At 37.3% G+C, this 17,750-nt stretch overlaps 1 protein-coding gene across 1 annotated transcript in view; it reads right to left on the bottom strand.

Moving 5' to 3' along the window:
• Window positions 1-8,793: 8,793 nt before the first annotated feature.
• Window positions 8,794-17,750, bottom strand: part of MOSMO (modulator of smoothened) — a 32,071-nt gene continuing 23,114 nt past the window's right edge. The window contains exons 2-3 of the mRNA XM_060124279.1: window positions 14,212-14,424; window positions 8,794-9,627 (exon numbers count right to left, since the gene is read on the bottom strand). Coding sequence (XP_059980262.1) covers window positions 9,443-9,627; window positions 14,212-14,424 — 398 coding nt within the window. The 3' untranslated portion in view covers window positions 8,794-9,442. The remainder of the gene's footprint in view (window positions 9,628-14,211; window positions 14,425-17,750) is intronic.

Genomic DNA, 17,750 nt, shown 5'->3' with positions numbered 1-17,750 from the left:
GAGACAGAAACCCAGTTCAAACTGGCTTAAGGGATAGTTCTGGCTTCAGGCATGGCTTGATCCAAAGGCTAAAATGTCAACAGAAATCTGTCTCCACTTCTCAGCTTCTTTTCTTCTGTGATGGCTTTATTCTTAGGTAGGCTCTTTAGGAGTGGTTGGTAAACCTGGGCCATCAGCACTAAGCTTTCCCCTCTATAGCTTTTAGCGCCCTAGAGGAAGGAGAACAACTCTTTTCCAGGAGTTCCAGCAAAGTCCCAGGTCATGCTCGTTCTTGAACCAATCACTGTGACTCTAACTGGCCAGACCTGATTTCTGCACCTAGTCCTGGAGCCAGAGGATGAAATCAGCCCCATGAAAAGAGCTGTTTTTGTTGTTTTATTTGTTTTGTTTTGTTTAACCGAAGAAGGGGACACTAGGCAAACAAGACTGAGGAAAGCCAAAGGGGAGAGAACAGTCCCCAGATAAACAGAGGTCAAGAAATCAGATCTGAAAAATCAGAGGGAGGAGGGACCTGCCCCGTGTTTGGTAGCAACAGTGGTGAGATGGCAAGACCTGAAAGGAAATGGGTCCTCGGTACATACAGGAAGAAAGTCCAGAGGCATAGGGGCTCACAGCTCACCAAAGGTTACCATGCCCCAAGCGTGGGATTGGGTACTGTAGAACTACTGCACCATTCGGCCTGGAACAGTTGATGTTTCAGCAGCAATGGGTATAGGCAAATGACGAACGACCAGAGGGGACTTTCTAAAGTTTCAGCCATGGATCTGTGCACAACCCTAGGGTATCCCCAATGGCCAATAGATTTCCTACCAACAAGGAAGAAGGGATCTAGTTGATTTTTTAAAGTGCTACAGGGAGGATAGGAGATAGCTTCTTTGGGAAAATTTCCCTGGGTGCTCAATTCTCAAAAGGGTTCCGATAAAACCAATGGATAACATGGTATAATTCACCAGTCAAGGAAGTAAGTGCTATAAAATACCACTGAGCAATGATTGCAGAAATCTTGACAATGAGCAGGGAATGATGGCAGATTAAACACAACTTAATAACTTACATAATTTTTTTCTTTCAACAAAATATGTAATATTCACAAGTAGAGACTACTTTTTATGGTTGTTTGCATTCACATCCAGAAGAAGCAAACCATAGATTTAGCTGCTCATATCTGAGCCAAGGAATCATGCAACTGGGACAAGCTATTTTTATTTCGTTTAGACTAGCCAAACTGGCAATGTGGGACAGCAGAAGCAGTACTAGATTTGAAGTCAGGGAACCTAGGTTTGAAACCCAGATTCCCTAATAGAACTTTGGGTAAATTGCTCACCCTTCTGATCCTTAGTGTTTTCTAATCTATACAATACTATCTCCTACTTCATAGGAGGAGTATTAATTAAGATGACATATGGAAAAACACAACATGAATTTAATGTTAGTTTCTTTCTCTAAACTCTTATGAATGCCACTATTTGTTAACCACAGTTTTTCAAAAAATATGAATTGCCTTAATAGAGTACTTGATATGCTTCAGTTAGAGTGTCAGATTATTATGATATTTGGGAGGTTTCTGTCATCTAAGGGCTAAGTTCAGAGCAGCATTATTTGTAAGAGCAAAGACTTGGAAACAACTTAAATGTACAACAACAGGGGAAGAGAAATATATCTATATCACTACAGTGTGTAATAGAGGTATCTATCTATACTATACATCCATTAAAAATGAGGAAGATCTATATTTACTGACACTGAAAGATATTCATCATAAGTTAAAAAAGAAAGTAGTGGTAGTTATGTATAATATGATCTTGCTTTTGTTAAAACAACTGAACAGGACACACCCATCTCACACACACACACACACACACACACACACATATAAACACACCATACACACACATACACACTGTAAAGAAAGCAAAATGTCTGAAAGAATACCTAATAAACTGTCAACAGTGGTACTCTCTGGAAGGTGGATTGTGTGGGAGGGAACTTTTAATTTCCTATTTCATTAGAAAAAATTTACAGACAGGTGTTACTGTAAAAAAAAAATTCTTTTGTCCCACTTTAGGGTCATGTTAACTTCCTTCTCCATAGTAGCACTTAGGACAAGAGAAAAAGTTACTGAGACTTCCCTGGTGGCACTGTGGTTAAGAATCCGCCTGCCAATGCAGGACACAGGTTTGATCCCTGGGCTGGGAAGATTCCATGTGCCACGGAGCAACTAAGCCTGTGCGCCACAACTACTGAGCCTGTGCTCTAGAGCCTGCGCGCCGCAACTACTGAAGCCCGCACGCCTAGAGCCCGTGCTCCGCAACAAGAGAAGCCACCGCAATGAGAAGCCGGCGCACCTCAACGAAGAGTAGCCCCCGCTCACCGCAACTAGAGAAGGCCCCCAACACAGCAAAAAAAAAAAAAAAAAAAGAAAGTTACTAATGACCCAGAAAGCAGAAATGAGGTAAAGTATTTGAGTGGTGTGTGTGAGTGGGACTGCAACACACAAGTCCATTTTGCTCTCACTAATTAATTAGCAAAATATGTAGAAGATGAGGTAGTAAAAAACTTTCTTAGATATGTGGATTATTTTTTTCCCCTAGAGTGGATAGTGGAAGGGGTTTTTTTTTTGGGTGGTTCTTCAACTGCATTTGTATTTTGCCATAGAAAACAAAGCAATGTAAAAGAAAGGGTTTTTATTAAAGAAAATACTTGAATTGTCTTATACAACTAGATAAGTATTTAAACAACATGAAAAGAGTACCAGAGTCAGGACACGGTATTTATTTTACTGACTTGCCCCAAGAGATAATAGAGATTGATTTAATGGTGACCAAACACATTGAAAGTATCTACTAAAATGCGCCATAAGGTGGCCAGTTGGGGATAACCACATCTAAAATGAGATCAAATCCTTGAGTCTGTTCCTTTTAGCAGAAATAATTAAAACCATCTTGGCAGAACCAAGTCTCTGCAAAACATACCAAATGTATGGATGGCTTCAAGAGAACGGAGAACCCACAAGCTTGAAGAAGTCTCCAGAGAGTTCTCTTCAGGATCGACAGGGTACTTGCATCATCCTGGTCCTCTGTATAAGTATCAATATTAGAGCGCTGTGAGTTTAGTAGTAAAGGGTCTTGAGTCCAGAGAAATCCTAAGGAGGTCAGCAAGACTGGCATATTATACAGTCAAATACTTACCAGTAAAATAACCACACTTACTTACTTATAAAGGCTGATGATCTATGCAAGCTTCTGCTTTCAGGAAAAATATTACTGAAACAATCCTGGAAGACAGGTGACTGGGCCTTTCACATCTCCAGGAAATATAGTTTCATAATTTTCCTTTATAACCTAGCCCCAAATTTAATCATGATCATTCATGTGTAAAGCACTGTGTCAGGTCTCTGGACTATGAGAAAGCCACATTCCTTGAGTTCAAGAGTTTATGATCTAGTTATAGAGAAGTGTTTAATAACATCAGCAGCTAACACTCGGAGGCTTACTTTGTACCAAGAACTTTCCACACTTTATCTCATTTAAACCAACAATAACCCTATAAGGTAGGTACTATCAGGCCCGGTCTACAGATGAGAAAACCAAGGTGCACAGAGGTTAAGCGATTTATTAAGTGCTTTATTGTGGAACTGAGACTTGAATCCAGGCAGTCGATTCCCCTCTAGTAAGTTCTGTTACAGAGGAACAAGCAAAAGAGAAACAAAGCACAAAAAATTAGATTATTTCAAATAGAGGAGGGATTAAAGAAACTGCAAGGGGGAGGTCATACAGGCACAGCTAAGACAGAGAGCCAAGGCGTAGTAAAAGAATGGAGAATAGGCTGGTTTATCAGTAAAAAGCGAAAAGGGAGAATGATGGGAAATAAGGCTGAGGAGACAGCCTGAAGCCAGCTCGTTAAGGGTTTTCAGTATTATGCTAAAGAAGTTTGGATTTCATTCTGTAGACTGCTGGCGTGACAGGAACTCATAACGAAGTGAAAAGTTTCTTTTGTGTTAAGATTACTTTGGCAGAAATGATCTGGATGAATTGAAGTAGATGGAGATTAGTTGAAGAAAGATTCGTTTAAGTGGCTATAGAATTTGAACAACTGTCCTAGGCCAAAAACTGTCCAAGGCCTATTTGTCAAAGACATTCTTTTCTACATTGAGTGTCCTGAGACCTAGTTATGTGACTCTGGGAAAGTCCATAAGCCTTTGAGTCCTTGATTTCTTCATCTGGAAAATGGAAACACTGAACATGCTTTTAGATTTCATACAGCTCTGAAATTTTACAAGTCTCATGAAAAATTTCTTCTTGAAATTTAATCTTGGGTGGTCTTAGTCTTTGGAACTGGGGCTTCTTTGTAGAAACCTTAAATGTGCTTCAAAATATCATCCCAGCATTTTTTTTTCCTGCTGGGAAAAGAACCAAAATTCTAAAAAAATAATACAGCATTATGCTTTCTATCTTTAATACAATTTATAAATAACTACTTTTATTTTGTTGCTGGGTAACTGTGACCCAGAAGAGTTGACTTTGCATAAAAGGAACCCACAGTCCACTAGTCTTGGTGTTTTTCCTATAATCTTCTCATACAGTGGTTAGAAGGGAGTTGATGGAAGAGTAACTCAAAATAATTTTTTTTTACCCATGTTATTGTTTTTAAAGACAGTCTGTTGCCTTTTCCTACAGTATTACCAAAGAGAAGAAAAGTGTTTCCTTCCCCTCTCTTAGAAGTTCAGTATTTAGTCAACCATTAGAATTTCCAGTGGACCTATTCATTAATGTTTATAGAAAAGAACTCTTCAAATACCTCTAATCTGTGTCATAAATCAGGGTGAGATTTGAATGGTGGAAAGGTAGGGTGACCAACTCATCCCTGTTTGCCTGGAACTTTCTCAGTTACAGCACTGAAAGTCTCATGTCCCAGAAGAGCCCTGTCTCAGGCAAACCAGGATGGTTGGTCACCCTAAGAAGATGACGTTAAGGTCCAGAAGCCAAGAACACCCAAATCCTACCTTGTCTTAAACTCCCAACTCCGCATGAGGCTCCTGCAGAGGCCATATAAAGGAGAAACAGCAGCAATGGGTAAATATAGTGTTTCATTTGATTACTAGTTATTATTAGGCTAGGTCACTCCTGATACTCCTAGAGAGAGTTACAGTAAAGCTGTGATGGAGCACACGGATAAGTCTAGAGACCAAAGGGTTCTCTATTGCTCCTTCAACCCAAATTTTAAAATCTTACAAGCTAAGAGGACTTTGGCCTGAAATAAAGTAAAAACAGAAGAATGAAGCAAAGATGAAAGGGCTTAGGTCGATGTGCAAGGAAAAAAGGAAAGAAAAATGAGAGCCTTGGCTCAGTACCTCTCTCCTGGTCCATGGAAACATGATGTAGAAGAGAGTGCCACATGTGTGTAGTCTCTTATTGCTGAGTGCCTCTTCTTATTGGTAAGCATAGCCTAATCCATGTTCTGGAACATTAATAGCATCTCCTCCCGAAGGGGGAGCTAGGAGTGAGAGTGGAAGAAGAGAGGGGAGACATTCCCCTGGCAAAATGCTAACAACAAAACTAAACCAAGAGGCATGGAAGTGTCACTGTGTGAATATGTGAAACCTCTATAAGAAGTTCATTTCTGAAATAAATTTTTAAATTCAAAGCTTATTTCAAAGTAATAGAAGCCTTTTTAGTTTCTTTAGTAGACAATTTATTTTGATAAACTTGCTCAATAACAAAAATACAAGTGAAGAAAATTATGTTCATTTTATACAGTTTGTATTAACAATTTGTTTTGAAACTATTAATCGAAAAATGTTATAACCAATTAGAAAACAATTCTTAATAAAGTTGGGGTAATATACAGGCCTTGATGACAAACTTTAAAATCTCTTGAGGTGATATAACTAATAAGTCCTATGTAGGGAATCCAACCTACACAGGTCACTTTTTTCCTTCATATATTTTTATCCTTCAAAAATTAGTTCTGAAAGACAGCTTACTGTTTTGAATTGTGAATGTAAATTCAATATTTTAAAGAAGATCAAAGTGGGTTGCTAAAACAGTTACTACAATCAGAGTAACTGTGGCTAGTAGTCTTTTAATAAAGACAAAATAAATGCAACATGTTCCTCCCATGAAGCCCACGATGCAAAATAATAGCTAAGAGCAGTATATTCAAAGTTAGTTTCCAATACTTTTTCAGGGTCTTTCCTCTAAATCAATAGGTTGTATGTCACCAGGACTGTTCATTGTTTTACTTAAGAGATTAAACAGTGAATTCACAGAACATCAAGTGGGGATATCAAAGATTTAGGCAAAAGGGTAAAAACCAATGAAGTGTTTTGGTCATCTAGAACATTAAAAAGAAAAAAAAAAAAGAGCCGTCCTTCAAAAACAAAACAAATGAAACGGAAAATAGGCTTATAAGAAGTAGAAGAGTCAGAAAAATTACATACACACATTAACAACATAGAACATGGATTACCTTTGGAAAGAATCATACTGAAATGTTTGCTTTTAATGAATTGAAGATTTTTCATGTTTACAGATGTTTAGGCATGTTCAATAGGAGCTTCCAAAACTTTCAAACTAATTAAGTCTTGTGCAAATAAAACCTATAAATATTTTTCAGCAGATTTTACAGTGATATTCTTAGGTATGAGAAGAATGCACACACTCTAAAAACAATGTAACAGACAAAAATTTGACAAATGATTGCACCATTAAACAGTGTTTTATATACAGTTTACAAGATATGATTTCCTGCTATAAATTAATACTGTACTATATAGTACTTATTATAGTGACCTTTTTAAATGCAACTGCTGACAGTTGTCTATCTTTTCACTTACAGGATTTATAGAATTTTATATGAATGAGTCCATTTCAATGTTTGGTCTGGAAGAGTACAAAGATTTGACTTCACATACTACTTGATGGGATGGTTTTAATCCTGGGTTAGAGTGCTGACTGGTTAGAGGGAGTTTTCCCCTATCAGCCCTTAGTGCACTGGACCTCCAAGACAATGATGAAATTAAAGACAATTTAATGGTTTGTGTAATAGATACAAATAAAACCTTAAATTCTGCAACCTTATATGCAATACCACTGTAAGTGAAAGACGTAAACAGTGGGGAAATTCTTAGCAGCTGAGAAACTTTCTCTCCCCATGCTCATGATCCAGTTAAAAATATTTTGAGAAACTATTTACAATAAAATTCAACTTTTGGAAGAGAAAAGCTCTTGGTCATATCATAAGTTAATTTGAACCATACTTTGCTAACCCTTTATTTCAGTGGTATAATGGTGACAACCAAAGCTTTCCTTCAAAGTGATCCATTTGACTGAGGTCCAATCAAATCGCAATGGGAACTGCCATCCCAAATGTCCACAGCACATGTCCAGTGGTATTCTTAGAACTGACTAGACATCGTAATACTTGGGGAAAATTAGTCTCCCTCAGGCATTTCCTAGAGGTTTCTTTGGACTCTGGGAAGGAAATGGGTGACATGCCCCCAGCACACTCAAGGAACTCACCCCAGTGGTGGTCTACCTCTTACCTGACTCCTGAGTGAGCTGAAACACTGGGGTTTTCTTCCACAATAAAATACTGCTGAATTAACAGTAAGATATATGAATGTCAAACAAGCCAGTGTGAAATACATCAGGCTCCTCCATTTCATACCTTGAATATCTGAGGAGGCAGCCCCATCTCTGAAGCAATCATTTAAAAAAAAAAACAAAACAGTGCATTCATTTCAGTTTGTGTGAAACAAGGTACCCTAACTCTTCTGATAGGGACATTTCGGTTGCCGTTGCCATGAAAGACTCCATTGCCATGAAAAACCCTCCTGCCCCACATTTCAAACAGGAGATTATCTATTGTGTTCACCTGGAAAAACAACTAAGCATTGACATAAAGACATGGAGATGTGGAGAAGAGAAATACTATATTTTAAAACTATTTGTGGGCTCAAGGGTTAGCTGCAATGCTTCTTTCTGGAAGAAATGTAAAGCTGTGGGTCTAGTACAGCCCTTTAAAGTAAATGCAAAAATGTTAGCGTTTAGCAAACAAAGGCATATAGCATTTAAAGAAAATACTGTATTGCTCAGGTTTTTGGTAAAGGAGATTATTAATAATGCCTAGATGAAAAGAAACATAAATTTAATTTTTATGGCAGAGTGAAGTTAGTGTTATAAATAGCCAAAATATTGTAAATTGATATTACTAGTGAACTTTGTATTTATGTAAAGTTGTGTGCTTAAACATAGAAAATGCTTTACTAATGTAACAGAACGAGCCAGTAGAAAAAGAGAACCTCTGTACAACAGACAACAGTTGCCAATAATTTAAATAGTGTCAGATTCCCCAAATTATCAGGTTTGACATGATCTTACCTTCTACTATCATAAACAAATAAATTAACCCTACAAAGAATTTTAGCTTAACTTAAAATTGCACCTAGAAGGGTATGGGATTATTTGTACCTATTACAAAAACCTGTTAAAATCAAGGGCTGCTACAAAGAATGAGGTAAACTGAAGACTCTCTCCACTATGCAGCCTTCAGATAAATGGCTTTTTTTCTATTGAGTTCTAGGTTTGCACACCACAGTGTTTTGCTAGCAAAGCATTCAGAGTTCTCTTCCAGGAACTATTTGCATGTGTGTGTATATAAATTTACACACACACATACGCACACACACATATATACACACTGTATACTGCATCAGCAAAATATATATATTATATATATATTTATATAAATATAAGGAAAATTTCCCCCACCCAACCCCCCGCCCCCCAACGACATGTTTCTTAGTGTTTGTTTTTTTTTTTTTTTTGTACACAGAGAATAGGGAATTTCAGAATTTTTACATACATTTTAGCAAACGAGTTTTGATCTATTGGCTTCTTGGTGCGGTAATGCAATGGCAATCCATTCTGGTGCCAAAGGCTCATACCATTACAAGGAAGCTGTGAACTCTAATTTCTTAGGAGGTGAGGCCAGCCCCACATGAACTTCTCTTGCATCCCTCTGGTCCGCCATGATTCATAAATACTTAGACTTATTTTTTCCTCCCTCAAATGAATCATTAGACGTTAAAAATGGAACCACAGAGTCACAAAGGGCCACATGCTTTTCAGTATAAAGCATTCTCCTTCACTAGGTTGCTATCACAGTGCAGACCTGACTGCCTGAATATGCTCAGGAGATTTAGTCAATATTGTCTGTATTTGGTTATGGAAAAGGCTCTCCTTATTTTTTGTTTTTAAATCCAAAGTGCATAGTGAGAACAAATCAAAGCATTTTTTTTTTCTTTTCAGCATCAGTTTCATCTAAGCATCTTCCTATGCGAGGACTACTCAGATGCCTTGCCTTTGTCCTCCCCACCCTCCAAAAATAAAAAAATAAAATAAAATTAAAAATAATAAGAGTCAAGCAATTCAGACATTCATCAGCCTGGTAAACAAACTTTGCCGGCAAATAGAAGTCCTACTATTGTAAAGAAAATTGATAAGACAAAAAGTACGTATGATGACCCAACTACTGTGTTGTTGGGTAATTTATATGGTTGACCTCCGACTTCATTGATGTAAAATCCTATTGGAAATATTAGGGCAGCCATACAGAAAAGGATCACTGTAAAACAAACCAGAACACAACATTAGTAACATGGTTTGGTGATTAAGAAAACAATGAAAATTTGGCATAAGAAGGGTTGTGGATTGATGACATGGTCAAATCTGTTACAATATGGATCACTTATCAAAAGATTTGTGTATACTACAGATCCCCAAAGCCTAACAATTAAATACAGTAAAAGCCAGCTTAGCCTTTTACATAGTTTTGAATATCAGCATTAAGGAAGGCCTCCAAACCTACTAAGTACTCGTATACACGATTCTTGACCATTTAAAGTAGTGACTAAGGGCTCTGGCTAGTGTCAGACAGGGGCTAAGTTCTGGCTCTACTACTTACTAATGGTGTAATCTTAGGCTTCTGAAATTCTGAAAATGGGTAAGTATATAGTACAAGGATAAACAAAACAATGTCAAGTCCTTCGCACAGTGAGTGACAGGTTGATAGTAAGTGCTGAATAAATGCTGTAGATTATTATTGTCCTAGCATTATTTTGCCAATTCTCTGCTCTCTCAGTTGGCATTAGCTATGAGGAATTGAGAAAAGGTGCATACAAATATAAATACTATTTATCTTACTCTGATTTAAAATCAGCTAGTGGAAAGAACCACAGGCTTCTGTGATGAGGAGCAAATTGTCAGACTGGTTATCTCTCATCACGGACAACGTTCCAAAAAAAAAAATCTCCCAGGTTTCTGACTACAGAGTTTAAAGTGGGGGAGAGTGGGGAAATCTTTTGAATTTTGTATGCAAACACAATGAAATATATTATTTGCTAAAATGCTTCTAGAAAGATATCAGAAAACCCAGTGTCTGGGCAGAAGTAATTCCACAGTTGGCTGTTTTAGGAAACCGCGTGCTCCCCTGTGCTAACAAAGAAACACTCTTCTTAGGGAACACAAATTACCTATAGATAGGCTGGTGTTTCCAAGAAAATATTTTATGCTTTTTATTACTATTATTATTATTATTTTATGCTTTTTGAAAGCATGTTGGTCAAAGTCTTTCAAATTTCATAGTCTTTCAAATTTCTTTGAAGGCAGAAACATTTCTTCAGTGTAATGTCATTCTATAGTCATTCCCAATATTAACTGAATGAGAAAACTTTTCTCAGTTAAACCCATCCCTAGCAATACTGACAGAGTCCTGGATAAATATACCAGCTGACACTTGTCCTAAATTATTTTTGTGTTACTCAATGTACAAAATTTAATAGGAGAGTCCTGAAAAAGCCAATTAGGAATATTTCCTGGAAGGAAGTTCCAGAAATGCTGTAAAACGTAACATTTTCTTAAGTAATACACTAGCTTAAGAAACACACCAGCACTCTCGTTTGCTTCGCACCATTTGGGTGGATTATTTTATATTAAGCAGACATAGAATCTGTTTCATTTTGGGCATATGACCACAACAAATAATGTTACATAAGCAGATTTAAATTCTTTTGGATACCTACTACAGAACAAATGAAAAATTCAGGTATTCAGTATTAGATCTTTTGGCCTTTCTGTTGTATAGTTAGCAATAAATAACTTTATTACTGCTGCCAGTGCCCCCTGATCTGTGGTATCTGTCACCAGTCTCTAACGGTGCTTATGCCTTAATATGGTTTGGTAAGTAAAATGAAACCACAATTAGACAATCTAATAAAAACAATGGGAAAACATTATTGCCTTAAAAACAATTTGTTCTTTAATGTGGATTAATCTCTAACCTCAAGAAACACTAAAATAATTTAGAAGTCCTTAAAAGATATGCAGATATTACTGTTGTTCATTCTGTTAATTGATGTGCCAACTTAATTCCTATCCTTTCCTATTTTCTACTGTAAAATAAAAATCTATCTTTTATAAAGGAGTAATCATTTAATGACTATATTTAAAGCAGGGTTTAATATTTTACAAGTGTTAAATATTTTCCAAATTGGTTAGGAAAAGCTTAATCAAATTTTAAGGAAGCAATGAACTCCTATTTCTATCCAATATTTGTTTTTAATCCAAGGAATCTAGTTCTCAACCCTGGGGAGATTTAATGTTGGTGGGTGAGGTTTTTTGGGTTTTTTTTCCTGTTTTTTGTGGGGTTTTTTTAGCTATTGAGACCTGTGAAGTTACTTTAGATCTTAAAATACTGTTAATGCTGAAAATACATATCAACTTTTGACAGTTAAGTTCTGGGTCCTAAATAAGTCTGTAAAGACATAACTTCATATCCTGTATGGCATAGATTTCTTGGTGGTGAAAGTCAATCAGGTGTACTGGTAGACAAGTAAATTAGGGTGGCAAAAGCAAGGACAAGAGTCAGACTTGAAGAAAAAGGCACAGCTTTGTCACCCTTGCCCCCATAGGTGAGCCCCCTCATGTGTGGCTCTCCTTTGAACATTTCCACTGTGTAAATCCATCAGAAAATGTTAGCTTATATTCTTACCAAACTATAGCTTAACTGGAATAGAAGTGCATAAAATAGAGATGAAGTACATTTTCAAAGACTGAAAGGAAACACTAGGGGGAGCCCAATCCCTCTTATGACTACCACCCCAGTAAACTAGCTCTGAGAATGTAGCTCTATGCTTCCTTAGATGACATCAACACCAAGATATATTGCTGAACGAAAAAACCAAGATACAGAATAGTATAAATAGAATAAATATGTATTTATAGAACACTCATACATATACATATATGTTTCTATGCACAGAACACCACTGGTAGGAAACCCCAGAAACTGGTGAGAATGGCTGCTTCCAGGAAAGGAGTATCAGACAACTGGGTGACAGGGCCACAAATGAGATTTACTTTTCACTTGGTGACCCTTTCATAGGCTTTGAATTATGTATCATGCACATATTATTTTAAAAAGTTAAATTATTTAAAATGGAAAATAAAGGAAAAACATTCTGCATTTCAAGGTAGCTATATATTAAATATGTACTTAAATGTTTTCTCTTGAAGAGAAACGAAAAACAAGATAATCAAAGTTCTTTCCCTTTATTGGGTCATAAGAACCAATGGCTCATGTGAGCACCTTAATGCTTTTCTCTGACTCATATTACTTTGCTAAATAATATTTCAGATTTTTGGTATTCAGAGTACATGCACTCCCAAATTTCAACTAAATCCAGAAACTAAATCCTTCTTCTTTGATTTTATTTTACTCCTAAAGAGTGAATTCTAAAGAGTGGATAAGTAACTGTATCTGTGAGTAAAGATTCTCTTTAAATTCGCCATCAATACCCTTTAATTTAGTAGCTCTGTCTCTATAACTGCCTCTAGACCCTACTATTTAGAAAAGAACTGTCTCAGGAGGTCTGTTTGACCTCAAAAAAGATCAACTTGTTTCACATTTCTTAACAAGGATGGAGAAGCCTTTTTATGTCAACTGCAACTTGATCTAAATTTTAAAATTAAGGGAGAAATACATACAAAAATAAAACAACAGATCCAGAAACATATACATTCTCTAAAGAGAGTTTCACAGAGAGATAGGGAGAAACAGAGACTCATGAACTAATATCCCTACCCTATGATCTTTAAGAATAAATTGAGTTTTAACATTAATAGGGATACATGGGATTATGCCTTAGCCCTGTAATACAAGTTCTACATGACAATATCAGGTGAAAGTAAGCCGTGTTATAATATTCATTTTTTAAAAACTTAAGAAAACCTGAGATGATTATAAGACACTGAATTAGAAATTAAACCCCGTAGTGTTTGGCATAGGGATAGTTATCCTGTTCTTTAGAGCAGGGTTTCTCAACAGGGCCCTATTGCCATTTGGGCCCAGATTAGTCTTTGTTGTGGAGGGCTGTTCTGTGCATTTGTACACTGTTCAGCAGCATCCCTGGACTCTACTCACTACATGCCAGGAGCATCCCCTTAGTTGGGACAATCAAAAATGTTTCCAGACTTTGACAAATGTTCCCTGGGGGACAAACCTGCTTTAGAAAGAAGCAAGCAGAATTACAGAAATCTTCCCTTTGAGCATTTTTGTTGCTTTTAGCTTGGGAAAAGTCTGCGTTGTGCTCTGAAATTAAACCAGTTTTGCAAAGTACAAGAGAATGTGTAATATATAAGTATTATCACACCCTTGGGCATAGCTTAAATGGCATCAGAGATGTTGAGAAACGATTATTAAATAACCAAATGTGTTGATTTTTCAATGGTCACACCACAACTTATGGTAGAAACTCAAATCAATGATATTAAAAAGCAAATCACCACCTTAAACTAATTTGTATTTCTGTATATTTTCTTCTAGATTTATCTTTATTTGACAGACGATACCAATACCTTTAAGAAGAGGAAGACTCAGGTTAGTGGTAGCTCTGAGTCACAGACCTGGAACACTTAGGTCACAATGTGAGCAAAAATAAAATTCATTAAAATAGCACGTTATACAAAGCAATTAAGGTTTGGATGTCCTGGTCTTATGGTGAGAATTCGGAAGAGCTGATGGGACCGCGTAGAGTCTATCTGATGGCCGTACGCAAGTGGTGCCCTTTGATGATTAGAGAGTCCTTATTACTGAGTCTTGATTCCAGGGTGAGTGCCTTCTAGACAAATTTAGTTAGCACAGGTTACTTACTTCCAGTGAATGCTATCCATCGAGCATATTTTGTGGCTTCTCTTCGCCAGTGGGAAGCCACCAGCAAACCACATGTGACAGTCAATGAAATGATTCCCATGATGATAAAAAACAGTGTGGTGACCCACTCTGGGGGAAGCCGAGGTGGGATGCATGTCCGGTCTCGTCCATGGATTGTTTGACACTGTCGCACAAGGCCCACAGTGAGCGCTCCTGGAGAGATGCAAAACGTGGGAGTATTTTAGTGGGTTTGGCACACCCAGGGAATTGTCCCTACCAACACCCCTTTAGTCCTTTTCTCTCTGAGTGGGTCATTCAAGCACTGAATTCCAGAGTCCTATTCTTCAGCATCCTGCTGTAGTCCACTATGTAGTAATACTTTGTTTAAGGTACAAAGTGAACTTAAAAAAAAAAAAAACCTCACAAGTCATAGAAGAAAATTCGTTCAGTCATTTATTAAATACTTTTCTGGGTACCTGTGTCTGGCACTATTCTAGGCTCCAGGAAAATAACAGTGAACAAGAGAGATGAGGTTCCCGCTCTTGCTGAGATTACCATATTAGCAAAAAGAATTGGAACTTTTCTATTCCCAGATCCAAGACTCAAACGTATATGATTTTATTTTGGCTGAGGAGAAACACACGTTTTAAAAATTTGAAGGCAAACTTGAAATATGTCTAAGTGTAATACATAAATAAAATTAAATAATGGATTAAATACTGGAACTAATATTATTTTATTAAACTTAAAAGGTCTAAGAAAATTACAATATAAGTACTTTTCCACTAAATTCAAGAAAATGCTGGAAAAGCTAGTAGGTTCACCCCATTTGGTAAGTCAACAATTTTTGTACAATGTACAAGTACTCACAGTGCCAAATCATTACTAGTATGCTTCAGCAGAAAAGCATAAAGGCATCGGTGCTAATTTTTAAAGTGCCCCCTCTTCCATTTAAATAAATGAAAGTGGTTTTTGTAAAACATCAAGTGCTATTTTTAAACAAACATGTTCTCATGTCAAACCCAAGGAACCTCTCTATCAAATTTGGGGTGAATTAATTTACAGAGACCTAGATAAGGAAGATGAAAGAATTATTATTTTATCCTTTTCCCCAGTAGGAAGAACAATTAAAATGTCACTTTTGAGAAAAAGTTGCTTGCTTCCCCCTTTAAGGGCAACTGCAAATGGGAAAACAGCTGCCAGAAATACAAGAAAAGAAATTTCTGGAGCCACTGAAAACAACAGATTTCTGCATCTTTTATTGGTCTTATTTTCTCATTATGAACAACAACAACAACTACAACAAAAAGACATTAACCTCAAAAATCATAGCACCTGCCATGAACAAGTGCCTTTTTTGAGGACAGTCAGTAAAATTCCCAGAGACATTTTGGGAAGCTGCCCTTGGTGGGAGAAGACAGACCAGGGCTGAACCTGTACATACAGATGTATATGTGGGTAGGTGGGGCTGTTGGAGGGAGGGGGTTTTCCTGCAACATGCCTTTGCCATTCGTACATTTGTAGAAATAAGCAATGTATTCAAAGAAAAGAGAAAAATCAGTTCTGCTCTCAGAATTGAGTTGTGGTCTTTTTTCCTCTAATGCTAACTCTGACTATAACTTTTCAAAAGAGTGGAAGACGATAACGCAAACAAGTTGTACCTTTTTCTCTCAAATAATCTAATAATTAGGCCCTTCTTGTGATCTCCGCATAGGTGCAAACAGCATTATAATTACAGGATCATCGCCAGCAAGATGGAGGCAGATGAGGGGCGGGAGACGGATAGAAAGTGAGCAAACTGTCACAGTAAGTAATGCCACCCTATCCCTCCTCCGAGCTGCTGTTTGGAGTGGAGTGATTCCACAGGCCAGAGAAGTAAATCAGTTCAAAGTTTTTGACAGTTACTAACATTTTTAGTATCATGGTCATTGCTTGAAACCAGAAAAGGGACGACAATAGGGGTGAGTAGGTACCAGGGAGTTGCATAACTGTTCCTAAAATGAAACATTAAAAAGTTTCCTTGAAAAGAAAACTTGAGGGAGAGGGCGTGTCTTATTATGATAAGGCATTTTATGGTAATTTTGGAAATAAAGAAGGCATTCACAGCAGTGCTCAAGCTCTTCTAACAGGAAACCACTCCTGATCACTCAGCAAAAATCTTCTAACAAATTACCCTCTGTAGTCACTATCTCATTTATAAAAGCTATCAGTACAGTGAGAATAGACAACAGGCAATGAAAGACCCTCTGGCAAAATTCAATATTATGGATTCTGATTATAGTAACAATTCTCTTCACAAATTTAAAATACAAAGAAACTTTCATTGGTAACTCTATAAATAACTAGTGGACTGAGATTTACTTTTTTTTTTTTTTTAATAAATTTATTTATTTATTTTTGGCTGCGTTGGGTCTTCGTTGCTGCACGCAGGCTTTCTCTAGTTGCGGAGAGCCGGGGCTACTCTTCGTTGCGGTGTGCGGGCTTCTCATTGCGGTGGCTCCTCTTGTTGTGGAGCACGGGCTCTAGGCGCGTGGGCTCAGTAGTTGTGGCTCGCGGGCTCTAGAGCACAGGCTCAGTAGTTGTGGCGCATCGGCTTAGTTGCTCCGTGGCATGTGGGATCTTCCAGGACCAGGGCTCGAACCCGTGTCCCCTGCACTGGCAGGCGGATTCTTAACTACTGCGCCACCAGGGAAGCCCTGAGATTTACATTTGAGAATTATTTTTTGCTGGCAAATATTTGAAGTTGTAGGTTCAATAAACCATAACTAAAACATTTCTCTTTCAAAATATTTTGAGTATCCTTATGTTGCCTCGTTTACCTTCCATTTATGGACATGGCAAGGAGGGCTCAAATTTAACTTCCTGTGCCTATAGGTTGTAAAGCTTTCTGAGTAGGATTGCTTTTTCCTCCTCTCCTGGCTGGCACACCACACCAAGTGAATACAAAGAGAACAAGTAAGAAAATGAAAATTATACCTATACTTTCTACAAATCAATGGAAATAACCTGACAGATGTTCCACCGTAAAAGAAGAGTTATGCGTCTGTATTTACGAAAGTCCTTATCACCACAAATCAAGACCAAATATTCAACAGCTACATTCTGGAAGAAAAGAAAGCTAATGCTAACTAACAAGAAGGTGTACTGTATATAAGCAAATCAATTCATAAATATTTTATTGAGTCTCTTATGTGCTCACATTTTTGTAGTGGTCTGAGATTACAAAACTAATACTGTCACACTTTCAGTGAAAATAGAGTTTTCTTAAATTATGCAAAGGCTAGTGCAAACAGTGGTTGGTCAACATTGTCACTAAAATTCATTTTCTTAAGATTCTACGGCAATATAATTTATATCACAGTTACATATTTTCCATAAGCTGTCTGGGTGTAGGGATCTGCAAGGGTAACTGTGCTGCTACCATTGAATCTTGTAAATTCAGGTAACTGTTAGTACCCAAACTTTCACCAGGTCTTTAAACTTCATCTTTTGCCTCAAAGAATTATCTCCTCCCTGTAGATTCAAACCTATCACTCACA

This window comes from Lagenorhynchus albirostris, chromosome 15, assembly GCF_949774975.1.
Source record: "Lagenorhynchus albirostris chromosome 15, mLagAlb1.1, whole genome shotgun sequence".
Lineage (NCBI taxonomy): Eukaryota > Metazoa > Chordata > Mammalia > Artiodactyla > Delphinidae > Lagenorhynchus > Lagenorhynchus albirostris.
The sequence above is the reverse complement of the archived record's forward strand: the minus strand, read 5'-3'. Positions and strand labels throughout refer to the sequence as shown.